The sequence below is a fragment of the Netta rufina genome, assembly GCF_964035555.1.
Source record: "Netta rufina genome assembly, chromosome: 1".
NCBI lineage: Eukaryota > Metazoa > Chordata > Aves > Anseriformes > Anatidae > Netta > Netta rufina.
The window spans coordinates 199,030,451-199,049,345 of record NC_140123.1 but is presented as its reverse complement, the minus strand read 5'-3'; the positions used below and the strand labels follow the sequence as shown (position 1 = coordinate 199,049,345).

The 18,895-nt window shown below is 38.7% G+C and overlaps 1 protein-coding gene across 1 annotated transcript in view; it reads right to left on the bottom strand.

Moving 5' to 3' along the window:
* GRM3 (glutamate metabotropic receptor 3) overlaps positions 1-18,895 on the bottom strand; it is a gene marked incomplete at both ends in the record, with an annotated part of 45,436 nt that overhangs the window by 17,924 nt on the left and 8,617 nt on the right. The window contains one exon of the mRNA XM_084305742.1: positions 13,751-14,606. Coding sequence (XP_084161868.1) covers positions 13,751-14,606 — 856 coding nt within the window. The remainder of the gene's footprint in view (positions 1-13,750; positions 14,607-18,895) is intronic.

Genomic DNA, 18,895 nt, shown 5'->3' with positions numbered 1-18,895 from the left:
AAATGTTTCTCCAAGACTAGCTGCAAAGGTCTAGCACTCAGATAGCTTCATATGAATTAGGTATCCCAGGTTCCTATCCTAGAAAAAAGAGGTATTTCTAGGGTTCATCTAGAGCCAGCTGAACTGTACCCATTTATTTATTTATTTATTTATTTTTTCCTGCAAACCATAATGACAGTGACTAGCTCAGATACACTCACCGTAAAGGTGTTCAGGTGAGACATTGGGTTGAGTGAGTTGGGTGACATGAATACATGTGACAGTCGGTTGGACCAGAAGGGCCTACAGCTGGTTGAGCCAAGTGACAGCAACTTGTATGAGCTCTCTTCAGAGTACCTGGGAAGACATATCTCCTGCAAGCTGCCCCCACGGGCTGCTGTGACTGCTGCGGGGACTATCAGAGAGAACACTCCAGGAGAAAAGTAAAGTGGAGACTGGCAAAAGAAACTAAGAAGGGTCTGAGAGATTAGAGGAATTCTTTTACCTTGTCATTCTCCTCAGTTTGGCTAAAGGTGAAATTCCGTAGTTACCTTTCTTATGAAACACTTCCCTCAAGTGTAATGTTTTACACTTCAGGGATGCGTTTTCCCCTTGCTTGTGGAGCTCTTGGACATATGACTGGTCCTTAGGTCTCAGGGAAAATGACTTAGAAGTTATAACTCTTCATCAAGGAGATGTGTTTTTCATTAGAAAACCACTCTTGTTTTTTAGAGAATTAAAAAGGGGATTTCTGCCTAATTAAAGGATTTGTGTTTCACTGTTTTGAGACACGGAAGGCAAAAACTTATAAATACTTAATAACCCTTATATTTCTCTATTAAAAATACAAAATGTATTCCCTGAAATTAAAATTTCTTGAAGTTCTTTCGTTAAAATTGCATTAGAAACTAAAAAATAAATCAAGAATTTGAAAAACAAAAAAATAACATCCAAGCTGTCTTTCTTTTTTCCTCTTTTTTTTTTTTTTTTCCCCCCTTACGTGTACTTGGTTGATAACTGATATGAATTTTGAGATTCCACCATAGCAATGCCTTTTTATTGATACCACTCTTTTAATTTTTAAATTAAGATTATCCACTTTAGGAAATGGCTGGCACGAGAGGCAAAATGCATACAGGGTAATTTATACCAGCAATCAACTTGTAATTACAAAGGAAATTAAACCATGACTTTAAACTGTCTAACTCCTCCCTCAGGCCAACTAGTTACTTTGTAAACATAAGCAAGGGGAACCCAATCCCATTATGAAGAATTATGACCATTGTTAGGGTGACAGAACAGCTTGGGAGCTGGAACCACAAGTTCTGGGCTGGCCTTTGGTATTTTCTGAAATGCGCTGGCAGTTATCTGACACTTACTAGAACATTAACATTGCTTTCAGACCTTGAGATTTTGGTTGAGATTTTCTACATTCAAGAGGTTAGGAGTTCTCTGTGCTTTATGTGGACTTCTGGGTGAAGGACATTCTCATTTAACCTCAGCAATGGGAAGTTGTGATGGGCCTTACACTTTGTTTCTCAGTGCCTCTCTGGTGTGGCTGGAGGAGTTCAAGGCTCATTTTCATTTATTTATTTATTTATTTATTTATCTATTTATTTTAAATTCACTTGCTTCTGGACAAACTGAGGTATTTGGTTAAGTTACAGAGACATGAATCTTACTGGTTTTGGAGGCATCATTCTGTAACGTGCTAATTGTACCCCCCAGATTGCATATAGCTGGTGGTTAAGGAAGTGTTGAATAGCTAACAAATTTTTTTGTCCTTTTTTGTCAGCCCAAAGGAAATATGAATAGATTCAGTTTTTAAAATATTAAAGGAAGGTGGATAAAACATTCTCTCCTCTGTGGGGATTTGAGGATTAGAGTGGTGCTTCTAGACAGTGCTCTGAATAATTCAGCTAGATATTTTGCCCTTAGAGATCAGAACTAAATGAACCTTGAAATAGACCCTCTGGCAGTTATTTCCTAATTGACGTGATATGAAAACAATCCCAAATCAGGTGGGTTGACATAGATTTAATTACTTATAATGCTATCATTGTATTTAGTAGTAGTAATGTTGTAGATTTGATGGTCTAAAATTCAAGAATTTTCAAGCTTGTAATAAAAGGAATTTTTTCATTAGAACAGTCTATAGATGGAAGAAGTGCACAAGCTTTCAGCCACAAGGTAACTCCATTAGGTCATCAGAAAAATTGCTCAATAAATTTGACCTTCAAATATTTTGAAGGAACAACTCTGCTTGGACTTCAGTATATCAGGTTTTTATTTTCTTTTTGGAAATACAATTTCCCTTGCAAAATGTCTCATTGCTATCTATTTGCAGAATGATTGCTTATAGCTTTTTGTTTGCTTTAAAAATATATAGCTTGGAAACACAAGGCCCTGATGAAGATGCAAGACAAGACACGACAAAGATACAGCATGCCAAAAGCTTTTTTTTTTTTTTTTTTTTTTTCCCCAGCTATGTGGGCAGTCTAATAAAAGTATTGCCTCTTCCTACTAATCTTATGACTCTATGCTATTATTTTTGTTAAAAAGCTGCTGAAAACTCTCAGCAATCACACTACAAATTGCTAATAATGAGGCAATTTGCCAAATGAAATTGTATTTCCAGTAGGAAGATAAAACCATGAAGCAGTGAATTCTAAGGAGAGCATCTTTTAGAAATAACTGAAGCTCAAATTTATTGAATCTTTTGTGGAAATAAAGGAGTGGTAGGATTGTTCAAAGCTTGAATAAAGAAACAATGCTATAGTGAAACACAAATAGCAACCTTTATGCTCAGATATGTTATGCAGCTCAGGTATAATGTTTGGCACATCTGGTGGAAGACCAACAAAGAAAACTTGGAGTTCTGCTGGAAATGTAAATGTTTCATGTGTCCTATGGTTAAGATTCTGCAGAGGATCAGATATTTCTCTGTGAATGTACTATGCATGTGAAAAAAGTGACTTATATTTATTTAATTTAAACTTAATCAGGATGCTTACATCATATGTGTAGTTTTATAGAGCTCCTAGAATCAGTGGGGAGAAATAGGCACTTCTAAAGGCGAGCTCTGGCTAAACTGAGTTACCATTAGGAAAGTGGAGAGCTTTCTCCACTGATATTTCTCTTATTAGGGCAAAAAACTAGATATGTTAAGGAAGATATGAAAGCTGGCTGAGCTGAATTTTGGCCTGTGATGGAGAAATCATCCAAGTAATGCTTTTGGTTAAGCCCTCTGTGTACATCAAATATGATTTATCTCCCTTTGTAAAATTTGATTCTGGATTTTTCTTTTTCCTGATTTCCATATAATAATGCAATAGCTAGAAATGCACATCTAATAAAAATGACAGGTTAAGTCAACATTCAACAGAGTGTGTCTCATGAATGAACAAATGCTGAGTCAGTCAATCTAGATGTGAAAGTGGGTGCTCACACCAATGAATTTCAGTAAAGATAGTGAGATAAAGGATAAGAACACCTGGATTTTGATGTTATTCATGCATATCACACACCAGCTATGGAGGAACCACATCACCTCTCCCAGCATCATCAGTGTTCACTGGTGTGCATTATCCTACAACATGCAGGCCGCATGTCCTATTAATACTTGCAAATTCTTCTGCTTTCAGGAAGAAAAGATAGAACTGAGAGCACAGAATCATTTTTGCTAATGTTTTGCTCCACTGAATCAGTTCAGCAACAGCAATCACTGGACCTCAGGGGAAAATGTAAAAAGAAAATGTTGATTTATTTGCCTTTTTAATGGTTGAAGCAGAGACACATTGATAGGTTTAGACTGATAAAGTGTTTCCGAGATCTAGAAAGAATACTAACAGCACTGTCTCAAACCCTCATCTGGCTTGAGATATTTTCCTTTCCAAAGAATCTTTAAGATTTTTTTCCCCAAAATTATTTTGTCAGTTATTGGACTGAACTTCCAGTTACTAGCCATTATCTATTCATTCAAATACATGTGTAAATGTAATAGAAAAAGTTTAACGTATTTTTGTCATTTTTTATTTTATTTTTATTTATTTATTTTTTTAATCCCAGTAGCAGCTTCACAACAGCGTCTTATTTTCCACTGTCTGGTGGAGGTTTGTCATCAGCCAGTTGAAAAATCTACTGAACTGACATCAAGATTTGGAGCAATGATCAGCTGCTCCCTCCACCAGGGCCATACATAAACACCATGGAAAAGAAAAGAAAACAAAAACCAAACAACTGTAGGTAAAATTTGTTTGTTGCTATATCTTTCATTCTCAAGACTGTGAGGGTCACATAACGTATGGTTACTTACATCAAAGGAACATTGGAAGGGATCACAAGAACCCAACTTTCTGCTGGTGCAAGCAGTTATGTCATTGCTGCCTGGACTGGAAGAGTTCAGCATGCCCAGCTACATTTGCATACGATCAAGCATTTTCGAATGTTTTGTAGCAAATTTAAGATTAACTGTAAAAGGTAAAGAATCACAAAGAAAGTTTTCCCAAAGGAAGAGAGTAGGAGAGTTCTGTAGCTGAAGCACAGGAAGATGCCTGAAGCTCCAGATGTACACACACAAAAGATCTGTTGCTGCTCACTAAATGAATTCAAGCTTGGAAACAAGACAGGGTTGTTTTTAGAATATAATCAAGAGAAAGAAGAACATATATACAGCATATGCAAAACATCCTGTGTATGGTGAAAAAACAAAGAAGAAAACAAGAAGCTACAAGGACTTTAAAGTCTTCTGGAAGAAAGGGAACAAAGGAAAAATGGAGAGAAGAATCTGTCTCTTGGGACTATCTCCTGGTCATGGATGCTGTAACTCACCAGTGTTGCTACTGAAAAGTAGGAGGTTCTCCCCCTTCCTTTCTGTAGGAAAAGATTGCTGCTTTTGGATTTGCTGTTTAATACATTTCACTAATACAGAATCAGCAATCATACATGAAGTAATGCTAATTGGGTTAAGTAAATCAGAATTTTAAAGAACAGTAAGTGAGCGTGTCTGTCTCCTGATGCAACCTTCCCATATGAGAGTGTGGTTGATAATGTGTCACGGAGTCTAAGTGACATCAGATGCAGCTAACACAAATCACTTTCCACCCCAAAAGCCTGTACATTCTCAGCCACAGGATTACACAGGATTTCTGGGACACATTCTGTGTGAAGTCTTTGTTCAGGGCTGTGCTTCACCCAGTTTTTTCACACTAACAGATTCCCTGTTTCCTCTCATCACAGACCTTTTCTTTCCCTGGCTAAGACTAATGTGTCTTAGCTGAGACTCACGTTTCAGCCAAAGATGTGGTAAATATTTCATATGTACAAAGGAATTGCTGCATTAGCTTATTCTGTTGTCCAGCAAATTGTCTGGAATCTGTGTGTAGCAGCAAATAGGAAAATGTACAGCATGAAACCTCTGTTGAAGTGAGGACTGATAGCACATACACATTCAGCTAGTGTCTGTCAGCTTTCAGAAGTACTTTTGAATTTCTTCGGCAGGGAAAATGATAGATATATATGTGCCATTAGACTAGAAGAGATGAGATGATTCATGTATTGGCAAGTAGAAAGATGGGTTTGTAACAAGAAAAGCAAAACTGTAGGAAATGAAAAGTGGGTGTAAGACTGGGGTGGCTGGGTCCTTCGGAGTGGGAGGCACACGAACCTCTGCTTTCTATTTACTGGGTGTTAGCAGCAACTCTTCGCATCACCACTGCTTCTGGTTTGTGCTCTTCTTATGGACTAAAGAGTTAGTGAATTTGGGTGCGTAGACCTTACAAGACAACTTAATGATCTTAGTTTATGATTTATATGCCTCAAGATTAAAGATTTATATCTGGAGAAATCACCACTATGGCTTACCACTGAACCCTTTTGCATCCCAATGGTGAACAGCTCAATTGCTTTTGACTTACTGCTCTGTGGCTGGAGCGAGAGGCGAGAAAACAAATCAAAGGATGTCTTCTGTGACTGAGCCATGCTCCAGCTAGGGTTTTGTGGCCAATTTTTTAGAAGCTTCTCTGCTCTGATACCCCTGTGCATGAATATTTGTGTTCTTCCTGCTGCCTTGAAGAATTTTAGCATTCTTTGTACTCACTGGTTACATCCTCAGACAAAATATGTTTTCATGGCAGGAAGAAGAAAACACAAGGAAATGACTCACTCAGATAATAGCAATGAAATATCTTTTTACATTATATCCTGTATCTGCTAACAAAATACCCATGAATATTGCAGTGATGCCAAAGCAGACATTCTCTGAAATGCTTTTAGAGGTGTTTAGAAATGTGGATCTAACAGATGAGGAAATGAAAGAAAGTGACCCTTGAACACATTTCCCTGCCAGCTCCATCGAGTTTGCAGTTGATGGAAATCATGTGGAAGGTCAGTTTGTGAAGAGTGCTCTTACAGAGAAGGAGTTTCTGCCCCATGAAAGTGCAGAGCTGGTTGCTTTTAAGAACTCAGTTTTAGAAGGTGGGTGGGATATATTGGCCTGAGTGATTTTTTATTTTTATTTTTTTATTTTTATTGTTATTTACTTATTTATTTGTAAAAAACATTTGCATGAATAAGAAAGGTAAGTTTGTGTTAGGATCTGCAAATCCCTTCAGTCATTCCTCTGAAACTAAGTAGTTCTTTTGATTCATGAGATCACTTACACAAAAGGAAAGGGTAAATATAAATTTCTGAGAAAAAATGTGTTAGTGAAAAAAAATACACAAGGATTGTTTTGGGGTTTGGTTGAGTTTTTTTCTCCCCTTTTAAATGATTCAATCTTTCAGACAAAGAAACACAACTGTATCACTAAGCCAATTATTTCTGTACTGAGCTGGAAATAGGAAGAGACAAGCTTAAAGGGAATAGCTCAGGCTTTACAGAAAGCCAGAATAGATTTACGTGCTCATCTGGGCTGTAGTTTAACGAGGACAAGTACAGCAGTCAGCTTGTGGCTGGTTTACCTGGAAATGTGTTATGTATAAGTGATGTGGGATTCAGGATCTGTGTCTAGATTGCACCACCAGGCTACTCTGAAGGTTAGCATCACATTAATGTAGCTCTGCTGGTTTGGTACCTGATACCCTTTAGTCTGTTGAGCCTCAGAATATCTTTGTAATGTACTCTAACAGGTGAAGCAAAAGTCTTCCAGGAAAGATATTGCAGGAGAAAAAAATATTATTCTGTTCAAGATGCTTTCAGTTCTGTCTTTCTAGCACAATTATTAGCTGTCAAAAATAGAGTTTTGGTAAAAAAATAATGTAACATTTAGATATTTTGGGAATTAGTTTTCTGAGTTTGTGACTTTCTGTGGTTTTCTGCATCATCTTTTGAAAAGACCTTTTTCTCTGGGACAGTGAAAGTCCAGGACACACCTGCCCAAAAGAGCAGTTTGTGTTTCCAGTGTGTCACATTGTCCTGTTGTGTCCCTATGCAATTTACTTATGTCCTTGTCCTCATCCTCATTAGTACTGTCATTGTCATGTTCTGAGTGCAGCCCCTGCCTTTTCTAGCCACTACAACAGCACCTCACCATGAGAGTAATACTAACTGAGATTACCTCTGGAAGTGCTAAAGTACTCTTCTATAGGAGGTAACAACAGAATATGGTCATCCTCTGGGCTTTCAGAGCCAAATTAGATATTAAAATGTAAGGAGCAGGAATCCTGAGCAAGACTTTTTTTTTTTTTTTTTTTTTTTTTTTTTTTTTTTTTTTTTCTGATGTGATACCTTGCTCTTCCAGGTCACAAGAAGCAGTCCTGACAGCTTCTGTATGAAGAATAATAACACAATCCTATGGTATTTCCAGGGTTGTGGAGACATGTGGGACTGGAAAAGTGAGTATGTTTGGCTGGGGGATGAAAAGGCTGCCTGAGCCCTCCTGCTCCTCCAAGCACTTTTGCTGTGCAAGACCCAGGTGCTTGGGATTCATATGGCATTTGCCAGTGAAACAAAAGATGAAATAATAACTATTATAAAACAGACAGCAGGCAAACACATAAAGTCTGTGATTTAGAGAAATTAGGTTACTGAGCCTTCTGTCTCTCAAATGTGTGATCTGAAAGAAAAGCACTGCTCAGTTTTCAGTCGTGCATTGCTCTATAAACACAGGGTGTTTAATCTCGTTCTCATTTACACACCTGGGCATCCTATAGATTTATAAGATGCCTAAAGGCTCTTATGAACAAAGCTGACTATAAGTTGCATGCAAAGCAGGGGCTATTTAACTTCATGTTCATTTTTTCACAGTTCAGCTGAGCTGGTGGCTCATATAAATATTGGATTAGAAGAAACCAAAATGGAGAACTGCTTGTTATTTTAGGGATATCAAGGCAGCTTCACCTACATATGCTGTTTTAAAGAGCCTGGACTGTGGCTTCTGCAGACTTTCCAGGAACGACACCCACCTGGGTGAAGGCCAAAGGCAGCACTCTTCCAGTCTTTCTGAGGACTACCAATAGTTATTGCTGCTCTGCATCTTGCCAACATTGCATTTCCCATCTTCTTGTCTATGGGAGCTCAGTGCCCAGGTCTGACAGCAGAGTGGTGGCAGGAGGCAGAAATACCTTGTGCTTGGGAAGCAATGAGGTAGCACACCTCAACCTCTGCTGCCGGAACTCATCACAAGAGGCAAGAGCAGAATTCCATCTCTGCTCCTGCTCACGCGGGCCAATTCGTGTTAAGTAGAACGAAATGAAAGCACGAACAGGCAACATTTTATGATGGTCTCTGACTACTGACACCATTAACAGGTAGATTGCAGACCCACTGTCATGGCAAGAGAAATTATAATGGAAGTTTTATTTGGGAGTAGTGCCCTAGAGGTGGCAATGTCTGCATCCTGCTGGCAGTTCACCAAGTACGCAGCTTACATGCTACAGTGCATGGCACGGAAGGCATCTGGGGTGTAGGTCTGATTGTTTGCCATTGTGATACCTCAAAACTAAGCTAGAGGATAACGTTTCCACAGAAAAATGGTTAAATTTTAATTTCAGCCAGTTTACATCTGTAAAACCTTGAACAATTTGGTCTCATCTTTCAATTGACCTTGCTTTTAGAGTGAGATTGGACTAAAGACCTCCTGAGATCCCTTCCAACCTGATTTATTCTTCAACTGCATGCTTCTATAAATTATGAGTCTATGCTATGCACACATAAATATATATGCACGTTAATATACATGTGTAAAAACATGCACACATATTGAAAGCTTTAGGAAGAGCTAAGCAAAACATTTCTGCACAGATTCCTCTTGGAGGGGTAAATAGGCAAAAAGGAAAGACACTGCAGATCCACATGGACTGACTGACTGAATGTGGTGTGCAAAGGGGATCTGACCTGATGAACAGGAGCTCCTTGGGTGAGATGATGGGGCAGCAGGGCTGCCTGCTGCAGAATCTGGGACTGTGTTCTAGCTTTAGTCTGCATGTCTACCAGCGGGTATTCTGTGCTTCAAACATGCACCTGGTCTTTGCAGTTTATGTATCTGTAATCTGCATTCACATCATTTGTTCATCTGTACTCCATGAAAGCCTTGTAGGACACCGAGCTTCAGAGTGGACATCTGATGGGACATACTTAAGGCTAAATCCCAGAGCAGGGGCCTTGCAGTGTCCTTGTGCTCAGAAGTAAGGTGACATCTGCCTGTTGCAGAACAGGACTTTTAAGCTTTTTCCTATATAATTTGAAGAATTACCACAGAAATGGCCTGTGAAAGTATTTTCCCACCACAGAAGTCAGCAGTGTTCAAGAGAAAATGAGAAGGCAAATTTGTGTTTCAATTTCATGCCATTTGAATATGAGTGGGGAGGCACAAAAGAAAATAAACCTCACAGAGAAATATATGGCCAAGCAGGAATATATATAAAAAAAAAGTTATAAAGTCCAGTGGGTGAACGGGGACAAATCAGACCTGACTTTTACAACCCTTTTCTCATTTTAAGTGATCATTCTGTTTACCCACAGGAGAGGATGTTGTCTGATATGAGCAAGGTTTGACCGCGTAGCTTTTGTCCTGGAGGAGCAGCAAGACCAGGAGCAACATACAGAGCACATCTATGCAGTTCCCCGTCCCTTTTTCCTAAGCAGTGACATCTCTTTTGCGCTGCCTGTGCTAACGTTCCATGTCCTGACATGTGCCAAATATTGAGGTTCACTGTAATAGCTGTGAGCAATGGTAATAGTGCTTTTCTGTTTCATTCTGGTGGCTTAAAGGAGTTAAAAAGATTAGTGGAGCTGGTTTCTGCACATGCCTCTCCATCCCTCAGAGGGAGAGATGTTTCTGGATGCTTGGAGCTCTGCCTTGTTTTGGTGCTCATCCCTGGATCATGTCCCTCTCAAGAGCCCCCTGTGCACTCCTCTCTACCAAGAAGCGTCTGGGCACCTGTGAGAATTTGAGTTTACTCTGTGCTCTCTCCTGTAGAGCCCTTTGCTTTTGTTCAGCACTTCTTTGTTGTTCTGGTAATACAAGCTAACAGCCTCTTGAACCAGCATCTCTCTATCAGCAGAAGAGCATCATGATTCAGAACATCAATTGCTGCACTTGTACCCTTAGGAGGGAACAAAGAGCATAGGAAGATCAAGTAAGTAAACCAGCCTACATCTCTTTGAAAGTCCAAACAGGCAGAGAATGAGTATGTTTATCCATGGGCTGGGTTTTGCGTTCTCAGATCCTGCTGCTGGAACTGGGGACTGGGTCTATACAGCTCTTTTTTCCCTTACAGAAAATATTCAGGATATCGTATTTGTCACATGCATCTTATTGACTTGCAAGAAAAATAAGTGCTGAGTGTATCTCACAGACAACAAGGAATGAAATCTCAGCATGCCTTTGTGCCACATTACAGTTCCATGGAGTTATTTCAATTTAAAGAAAAGGGAGAAATAAGTAGGATCCCAGAGATGTTCTTGAAATACCTGTCACACAGCATGTCAGTGGTAGCAGTGGCATGGAAGTGCACAGCTCCTGACTAGTCCTATTCTCCAACCATGCTATTAGCTGATGCTGAGTATTTCTCTACAGATCCCATTATTGCTGTGCCTGAGAGGCTTACCTCAGGCTTTCAGCTAAACAGTAAATGGGAATCTCAGTTGCTCTAAGCTCCTTCTGTAGTCAGTTGAAAGAGATATCGGGGCAAATCATATTTCACGTGGGACGGATCTCCCTCTGTGAGTGCTGATCCTCTCTGAAAACTATAATTGGGGAATGACTAAAACTAGTTAAAGTGTGGAAGGTTAAAAAGTGTCTAAAATTGCATAGTCTCACACCAATCATATAATTGCACCCTGTCATTTGCCCTGACTGGTGTCTTTGAAGTACACCATCACATTGGGAAGCAAGGAGAACATATTCAGGGCCTCTTAAATGTCAGATATTTTCATGCTAAGTTGCAAGGTGATACCTACTGCAGGTTTATGCATGTGAGGCACATCTGTCTGTACCTGTTGCTTTCAGAACAGGAGACATTTCTTAAATAGTTATTTGTGGGTGAGCAAACATGGTTATCACTTTTGTTCTCTTTATTTCCTGATTCCTTTTGGTTGGTGTGCATTAAACTGTGTTAAAGAGGTGAGAAAAGCTGCAATCTCATTTGGTTTTAGTGTAGCTGATGGGCTGATAGCATCCGCACTACCCTCTCTGTGCACTGATCATTTGATCATTGACCAAATGTACTATGCAGGAGGATCCTGAAATTGCATTAACAACACACCCAGAGACTTTCTTCAACCAGAAAAGAGCAAAGGTGATTTCTTCATCTTGTGGAAATCAATGACAAAACTTGTGTGGATTAAAATTTCACAACTTACTGAAGAGAAGTGTTTGGAAACTTGCTGATTCTTTCACTACTTGGAATCAGTCATCTGGTTTCAAAAATTACAGACATTAAAAACATGGATTCACATTATAATGGAAGAACTCATAAAAAAGAAAAAGGAGGTGAGCAAACCATGCTCTAAGCTAGCAATAATACATATGGAACAATACCATTAGAAAAGAACTCACTAGAATTTCAACATTACAAATTGAAAATGAAAATTAATAGAAACTAAAGCTCTTTAGAGTTTCAAAGATTTCCATGTTGACTTTTAAAATAATTCACTTAATTCCAAATAGTCTTCTGTTTCCAAAGTCACAAAATGATGCGTTTTGAATTATTGTTATTATTTATTTAGCTTGGACAGATTCAACTTCTAATTCATAAAAAGTATAAAATATATTTTAGTCACAATTAAAATGAAAATTTCTGACTGTATCTAAATGAATTTTTGCCTGGAGTTTTGGTCAATCACAAACATAAATGTAAATATTTTGACTTCATGTCTAAATGTTGAGAGGGAAAGTGTTTGGGTGCTTAAGGAACTCTGCATGGTAGAAAAATTATTAATCATGTATTGTAACCAAGATTGTCTAGCAACAGACTAAAGCTGGACTCTAAAGAATGTATACATTTAAACCCATTAAAATGCTGGATAATGTTTCAAAATTTTAAACATTTAAGTTACTGAATTGACTGAATGTACTGGATTGGGTAGGCTGCTACTACCCTAATTGTCTCTGGCAGGGGCAGAACTGCTGAGGCATTGCTCACCTCTGCCATCCCTTCTAATCAACCTGTTAGTACCTAGCTCCTGTAAATTGCAGTGCTCCTAAATCCCTTTTGTTTCAGCAACTTCAGGACATTCAAGTATCTTTGAGGATAAGTGCAAACAAATAAGAAAATATTTCCTATGTATTGTGTGGTATGGAAGAGGAGGAGAAATGGTGGTTACTTCTTATTTTCCATAAGGTCTAAAAGGTTGATTCTTTAGTCTAAAGATTATTCTTTAGTCTAAGTCTAAAAGGTTGTCCCTTGCTGTTTTCTTTGACACGTTAAGTTAATAAATGATTGAAATACAATTACAGTACTTCATGTGATATATGTACATTGGCTATGCATCTATATATGAGATGGTATTCAACTATTTCTCATATAGCAGTCTTTAGGAGCAGACAAAATACAAACATAATGTTGCTTGGGCTAGGTGTCACTGTGTCTGGCATGCAATGCTCAAATAAGGGTTTTCAAACATCATTACCAGATCACCCACTCCCTCTTCACAACTCACCTGTGAACCTTTAATCTAGCTTTTTGTACTTGGTCATAAAGCTTAAAGATCATGGAGATCTGTAACATAGGTAATGGCTCTGTCTCACATATTTAAATATTTTATACTGATCTAATTCTATGGCAGGAATTGTTTTACTACTGCAGGGACACTGGTCATTGATCAGGGTCCAACTATTATGCAACGTCTCGTAACAAATGATAAAGAGAAGGCCAACTCTTGGCATAGGCATAGCAGGCTGTTGCCCAGCTTAGCAGGTGGTGAAATGGTCACTGGCCTCCAGACATGCCTAGCAAAAGACAAATTGGCTATGAATGAAATGGATTTTGGTGTACAGAAGTGTAGAGGATGGAGGGTAACATTTCCAAGACCAACTGTTGCCACCTCCACCTCTTCCTTCTGCTGGAAGCTGCAAGAAAACTGGTTTCTTTTTTCTTTTCTTTTCTTCTTTTTTCTTTTCTTTTTTTTTTTTTTTTAGGGTCCTCATCATGCTCCCTATCCCTCCTCTTCTTTCTCTCTTTTTCTGATAGAAGTGTTTCTGACTGGATATGGCCCTGGCTTGAACTCTGATATTAGGGGCTACTGGGAATTCAGCTGGCTTTTACTGTGACCAATGAACGTTTCATTAATTACAGTGATATTCCGTACATACTGAAAGCATAGTTATTACCTGTAAAGTTTACTTTCAGGAGGTAATCTTTGTACAGCTTCTTGCCATCCAGATGTTTCATGGCATCACAGAGCTTGGTGGTGTTTGGACACAGAGTCCGCTGCATTTTATGCAAGGCGTGGGCCATCGCATACACAGCATTCACAACAAACATGATCTTGGATTCTTGTTCATAATTGGAACTGTTGATGGTGAAGTGCTTGTCACAAGTCTTTTTATGTGGCTTTCGGTTCTGGAGATTACACTGGAATTTTTGCTCCCAGAAGTCCTTGAACCAAGGGTTACGCCTGTTATTGTAAGGACTGAGGCTTTGGAAATACCTGTCAAACTCTTTAACCGGATGGGAAGCAAGTTCCAAGGTTATTGCCCCAGAAGCTATGTGCTCATTACCTTTGACAATACTCTCTTGTGCTCCCCATCCATCACTGGCAATCCAAGTAAAGGAAACGTTGAAGCGGTTGGCAGCTGCAATGAGCTCCCGAGAGTCATCACCTCGCATGAAGAGCACCACCACTCTGGCATTGGGCTTCTGGAGCAACTCTCTGATCACACCATCATAGGACTTCCTAATGTTGGACCGTCCCACTTTCTCAGAGGTGGCAATGCAGATGTTGCGGAGGCGAGCTTCCTGCTCAAAGGCTTCAATCCCTGTCTCCCCGTAGTCTCCTTCTGAGGCAACTGTTGACACGTAGGTCCAGTTGAAGAACCGTAGGATCTCAGCCATGGCTTTCGCTTGGTAGAAGTCGGGCGGCACTGTCCGCGCAAAATAGTCGTAGCGGGATTTGTCGCTCAGCTTGGCACTGGTGGAGGCATAGCTTATCTGGGGGATCTGGAAGAGTCTGAGCAAATTTGCCACCTGGAAGGAAGAATGAGAACACGGATTTTTAAAGGATAGTGTTAAAAAAATGTATAGAAAAATCTAGAGAAAGGCAGAAAATAGTGGTTTTCAATAAGAGGTGTTTGGACAATTAGAGATTAAGGATGTTGATAGAAGATGTTGATAACATACTCTGGTGAGAGCAGTGCACTGTGGAAGTGCTGAATAGCTGTTCTGCTGCCCACCTAATTCCCAAAATCCTTCTGGGACTACAATGGATATTTTACTTCTGTTAAACTGAGTCTGTTTAAACCAACAGAGAATTTTTTTAAAAATGGCTGATATATTCAGGCTCATCCCGTGTTCTTTACTAAGGTCTGGGGATTTGTGTGCTTTTTCCTCTTCATAGTGTGGTTCTTCTTCTCCAAGAGTCAAGGTAGTCAATAACCAGATGCATGTAAAGTATGCAAATTTTATGCAAATATCATAGATACACATGTACAAGCCTCCTCTTTCACAGAGTTTTCTGACTTCACTTATTCATATGCTTAGTCTCCACTTCTCCTACTTTTTTTAAACTCTTATTTCTGAACTGTTCTGACTGCTGTCCTCCTGAGATGGTAAATACCTTGCATGCTAGTACACCTCTTGGGCTGCACAATGTCATCAACAGTTTTTCACAAATAATAAAACCTTCTAAAAATCTCTAATTGCCCTTCTTGTCTAATTTATGTTGTCCCCTTTTTTTTTTTTTTTTTCTCATATGTTCCTATGTCCTTTGCTTAACCATTCCCAAACCTACTTTGTTATTCTCATAGCAGTTAAGTCCCTAGAAAGTAATGAAGAAAAACTCTGGCATTTTTTCCTGATGTTTATGTCATAAATGACGAAGGGAAGATTTTGGAGGTCTGCTCTTGGCGCATGGAAATTGTGTCCAGTAAATTAAATTTAAACCTGAACTTAGAGTACATCTTGACAAAATCATTTGAAAAGCAACAGAATACTTGAGATTCTGAAAGGAAACATTAAAAATTGACCAATCATTAAATTTTTCATTTTTCCCCCAAATATTTCCCTGACCACAGACAGAATTAAAAGGCAGAGGACTTTTTTTTTTTTTTGTGAAAAAAGTTTGTAAAACAGGGAAAATTTTATAGAATAATACATCAGTAGCAATGGACAATGGTAAAAATAACCAAATAATTTTACTGCTTTTCAGTGACCCATGTCTCATGGGATTTTATAGAGTTAGATTCAGTCTTTAATGCAGACAATTTAATCCAGCCAACCTCTTGCTGTGTCTTAGACTCCCACTGAACACTGGTGCTGTCTGGACCAGTGTCTGCTGCCTTTCCATATGTGCACAGAGACTTCCACAGCCCCCTGGACTGTCTGAAACATGGGAGCTAGGGACACTCCATCCTCCTGTCCTTCTGGGACACCAGCAAGAAGCTGGCATCTTAGGTCTCTAGATGTCTGTATGTGGGGAGCTGAGCCATGCCATAGTAAAAAAGACATCTGGGAGTAGTTTGCTCTAGTTTAAATGAAAGTAAAGCCTTGTCTATACTGCTTGGATGGTGTGTCCTGATGGGAAGCTTGGGATAATGCCCTGTGGTGTTGCCTAAGGGTGTAGGCACATGTCAGGGAAATGTGGCTGAACAAGTTACTGTCCTTCAGAAAACAGCTGATGCATTCCTAACCACCCTGCCAAGTGGTACCATGCATTAAACTCCTCTCTTCCTTCCTTCCTTCCTTCCTTCCTTCCTTCCTTCCTTCCTTCCTTCCTTCCTTCCTTCCTTCCTTCCTTCCTTCCTTCCTTCCTTCCTTCCTTCCTTCCTTCCTTCCTTCCTTCCTTTCTTATTTTTTTTTTTCTAGATCTGAGGGATTTGATTTTCATTGTGGTCATTTAAACTAACAGACATAAAGCAATGGGTTGGGCTGAGAGTCTTGTCATCAGGGTGCAATGGATAGTCTGAGAGTGACGTTCAACCTCTGTGGCTCTGTAACTTTTGATTGTGTCCATATATTCACAGGTTCACATGTCCACACTCAAAAAGAACACTTTGATTTGGTGATAAGAATGTCCTCAGTGTAGCTATTCCAGAACATTTATTGTAGAACTGTGTGGGCTGCTATTGCTATTCTTGTCTCAGTTTATTCTAGCAGGAATTATTTTATTTGAGCTAGACCATAACAAGGATATGTAAACATATAATTCTGCACTTTTTCCCCTCAATTTGTCTAAAAAAGAATTCAATTTTCTACCTAAAGTGGTGTTATTTAGTGTGTAGTTAAGCCTTCAGCACCCCTCAAAAGATAGTCCTAACAAATATAGCAGTTTTTCTATTTTTATTTATTTAGTTAGTTAGTTTATTTTAGTTCAAACAACAAAACTACCCCTATACAGGGAAACAGAACTACTTCCCGATTTCACATGAGGCCCTGTGCCTTGAAGGTTTTTATACTTTTAGGGCCACTGCAAACTGCTTGTAATTCTGCTTCCTGTGCTATGGGGAGAAGTAAGCTTTCCTAATGTGATGTTGTTTGCTGCAGTGCTCTTTAGTGCTGTCTGTAGGTTTTTCCATAGCCAAAAATAAATAAATAAATAAAATAAAAAGCCTGATTAATCACAGAGGATAGTTACCCTGAGCTACGACTGATGATGGAGCTCAGATAAGCTGTATCTGGTATTGATTCAGATCAAGAAACTCCTCTGGAGATGTTGATTTTTTTTTTTTTTTGGTATTTATTTATTTATTTTCCCTGCAATATTTTAGCATTTTGATTTTAAGGATTGATTTTTCAAAAGAGTCCTGGTCACGGGTTTTTATGTGATGCAGCCAGTTCGACAATGGTCCCACCTATCCAGGCATTTCTGTGCTTATCTGAACATTTAATTCTGAAAATCAGACTAGCAAGATAAAGACAGAGGCAACAGGTTCAGAGGAGATCTGATGCCTAAGGCTATGTCTATTCTGCAGAGTACCGTTGTAGTACAGGACAGCATAATATGAACTAGAATTACCTGTACTAAGCCTGAACCACTGCAGGCATACCTACAATGTAACTCTGTGTTGCCTCGGGTTGCGTGCTACAGAACTGCAGTGCACATCTAGCTTTTGTTAAGCGAAATAATCCATTTTGGCAAACCTCCAGGCAGCAATTTAATCAACCCATGGTGCATGAAATGCATGCGTTGGCACTTAAGTAAGCAGTATGTGATATATATATATAGTATATGTATCATTATATATATATTATATATATTATATATTATATATATATATATTATTATATATATATTATATATATTATATGTATATATATTATATATATAATTTATATATAATAATATATATATAATATATAATATTATAATAATATATATAATAATATATATATTATATATATAATATAATATATATATAATATATATAATATATATATATAATATAATATATATATATTATATATATATAATATATATATTATATCTATATATATATATATTGCTGTTGAAACTGTTGGGTTTTGCAGATGCTTAGCACCTTTGAAAATAAGGCTGGATCTCTTTAACTGCAATTTTAAAGCAACTGATTTGTGCAGTTTGCTGTGAACAAAGCATGCTGATATAGTCAGCTTCCAGAGTGATGGGAAAACTATGTCATCAAGATGCTGGATTTATAGGTATGGACGCTCTCCTGAGCTAACGCATCCACTTCCCAAACAAATATGGTTGCACACCTAGCTGTTGTAAGGAACTCCCCAACATGAGCAGGGCAGAAAGTCCAGTGTGATACATGTCCCTTGGTAGGAACAGGCAGTACTGGGGCCACATCTTCAAGGATCTAGTGCTGCCCTTGTTTCACCTCCGCAATGCCATGGCTCCAGTTTGTTACTGCTGCTGCTCTGTACATAAGGGGCCATACAAATACTCATGGCAAATTGCCAGTGTATAGCACTGAATATGGCTTCATGATAAGTGCCTGCAAGGGGCAGTGAATGAGGTACAGCTTTCAAGCACGTAAATCTGTTTTCCCAGTGAATTTCCATCCATCTCATAGTCCAGATGATAGATGGGGTCAAGTAGGAAACATCCTTGTGTCTTGGTTTGGGAGATCCTTGGTTTGTCTTTTGATTTTTTTTGAAGGAGATTTGTTGAATCTCATCAAGCACTTTGCCTATCCTGTAGACATTATTTTTTTTTCCTCGTAATAAGATTTATTTCATTGGTTTATTCTATTTTGGTTAAAATTCCCTTCTTCTTAACAGCCCTGAGACTGTCATGTGGGCTGTTTGAGTCTGTGTATGTTTGGGGAACACAGTAA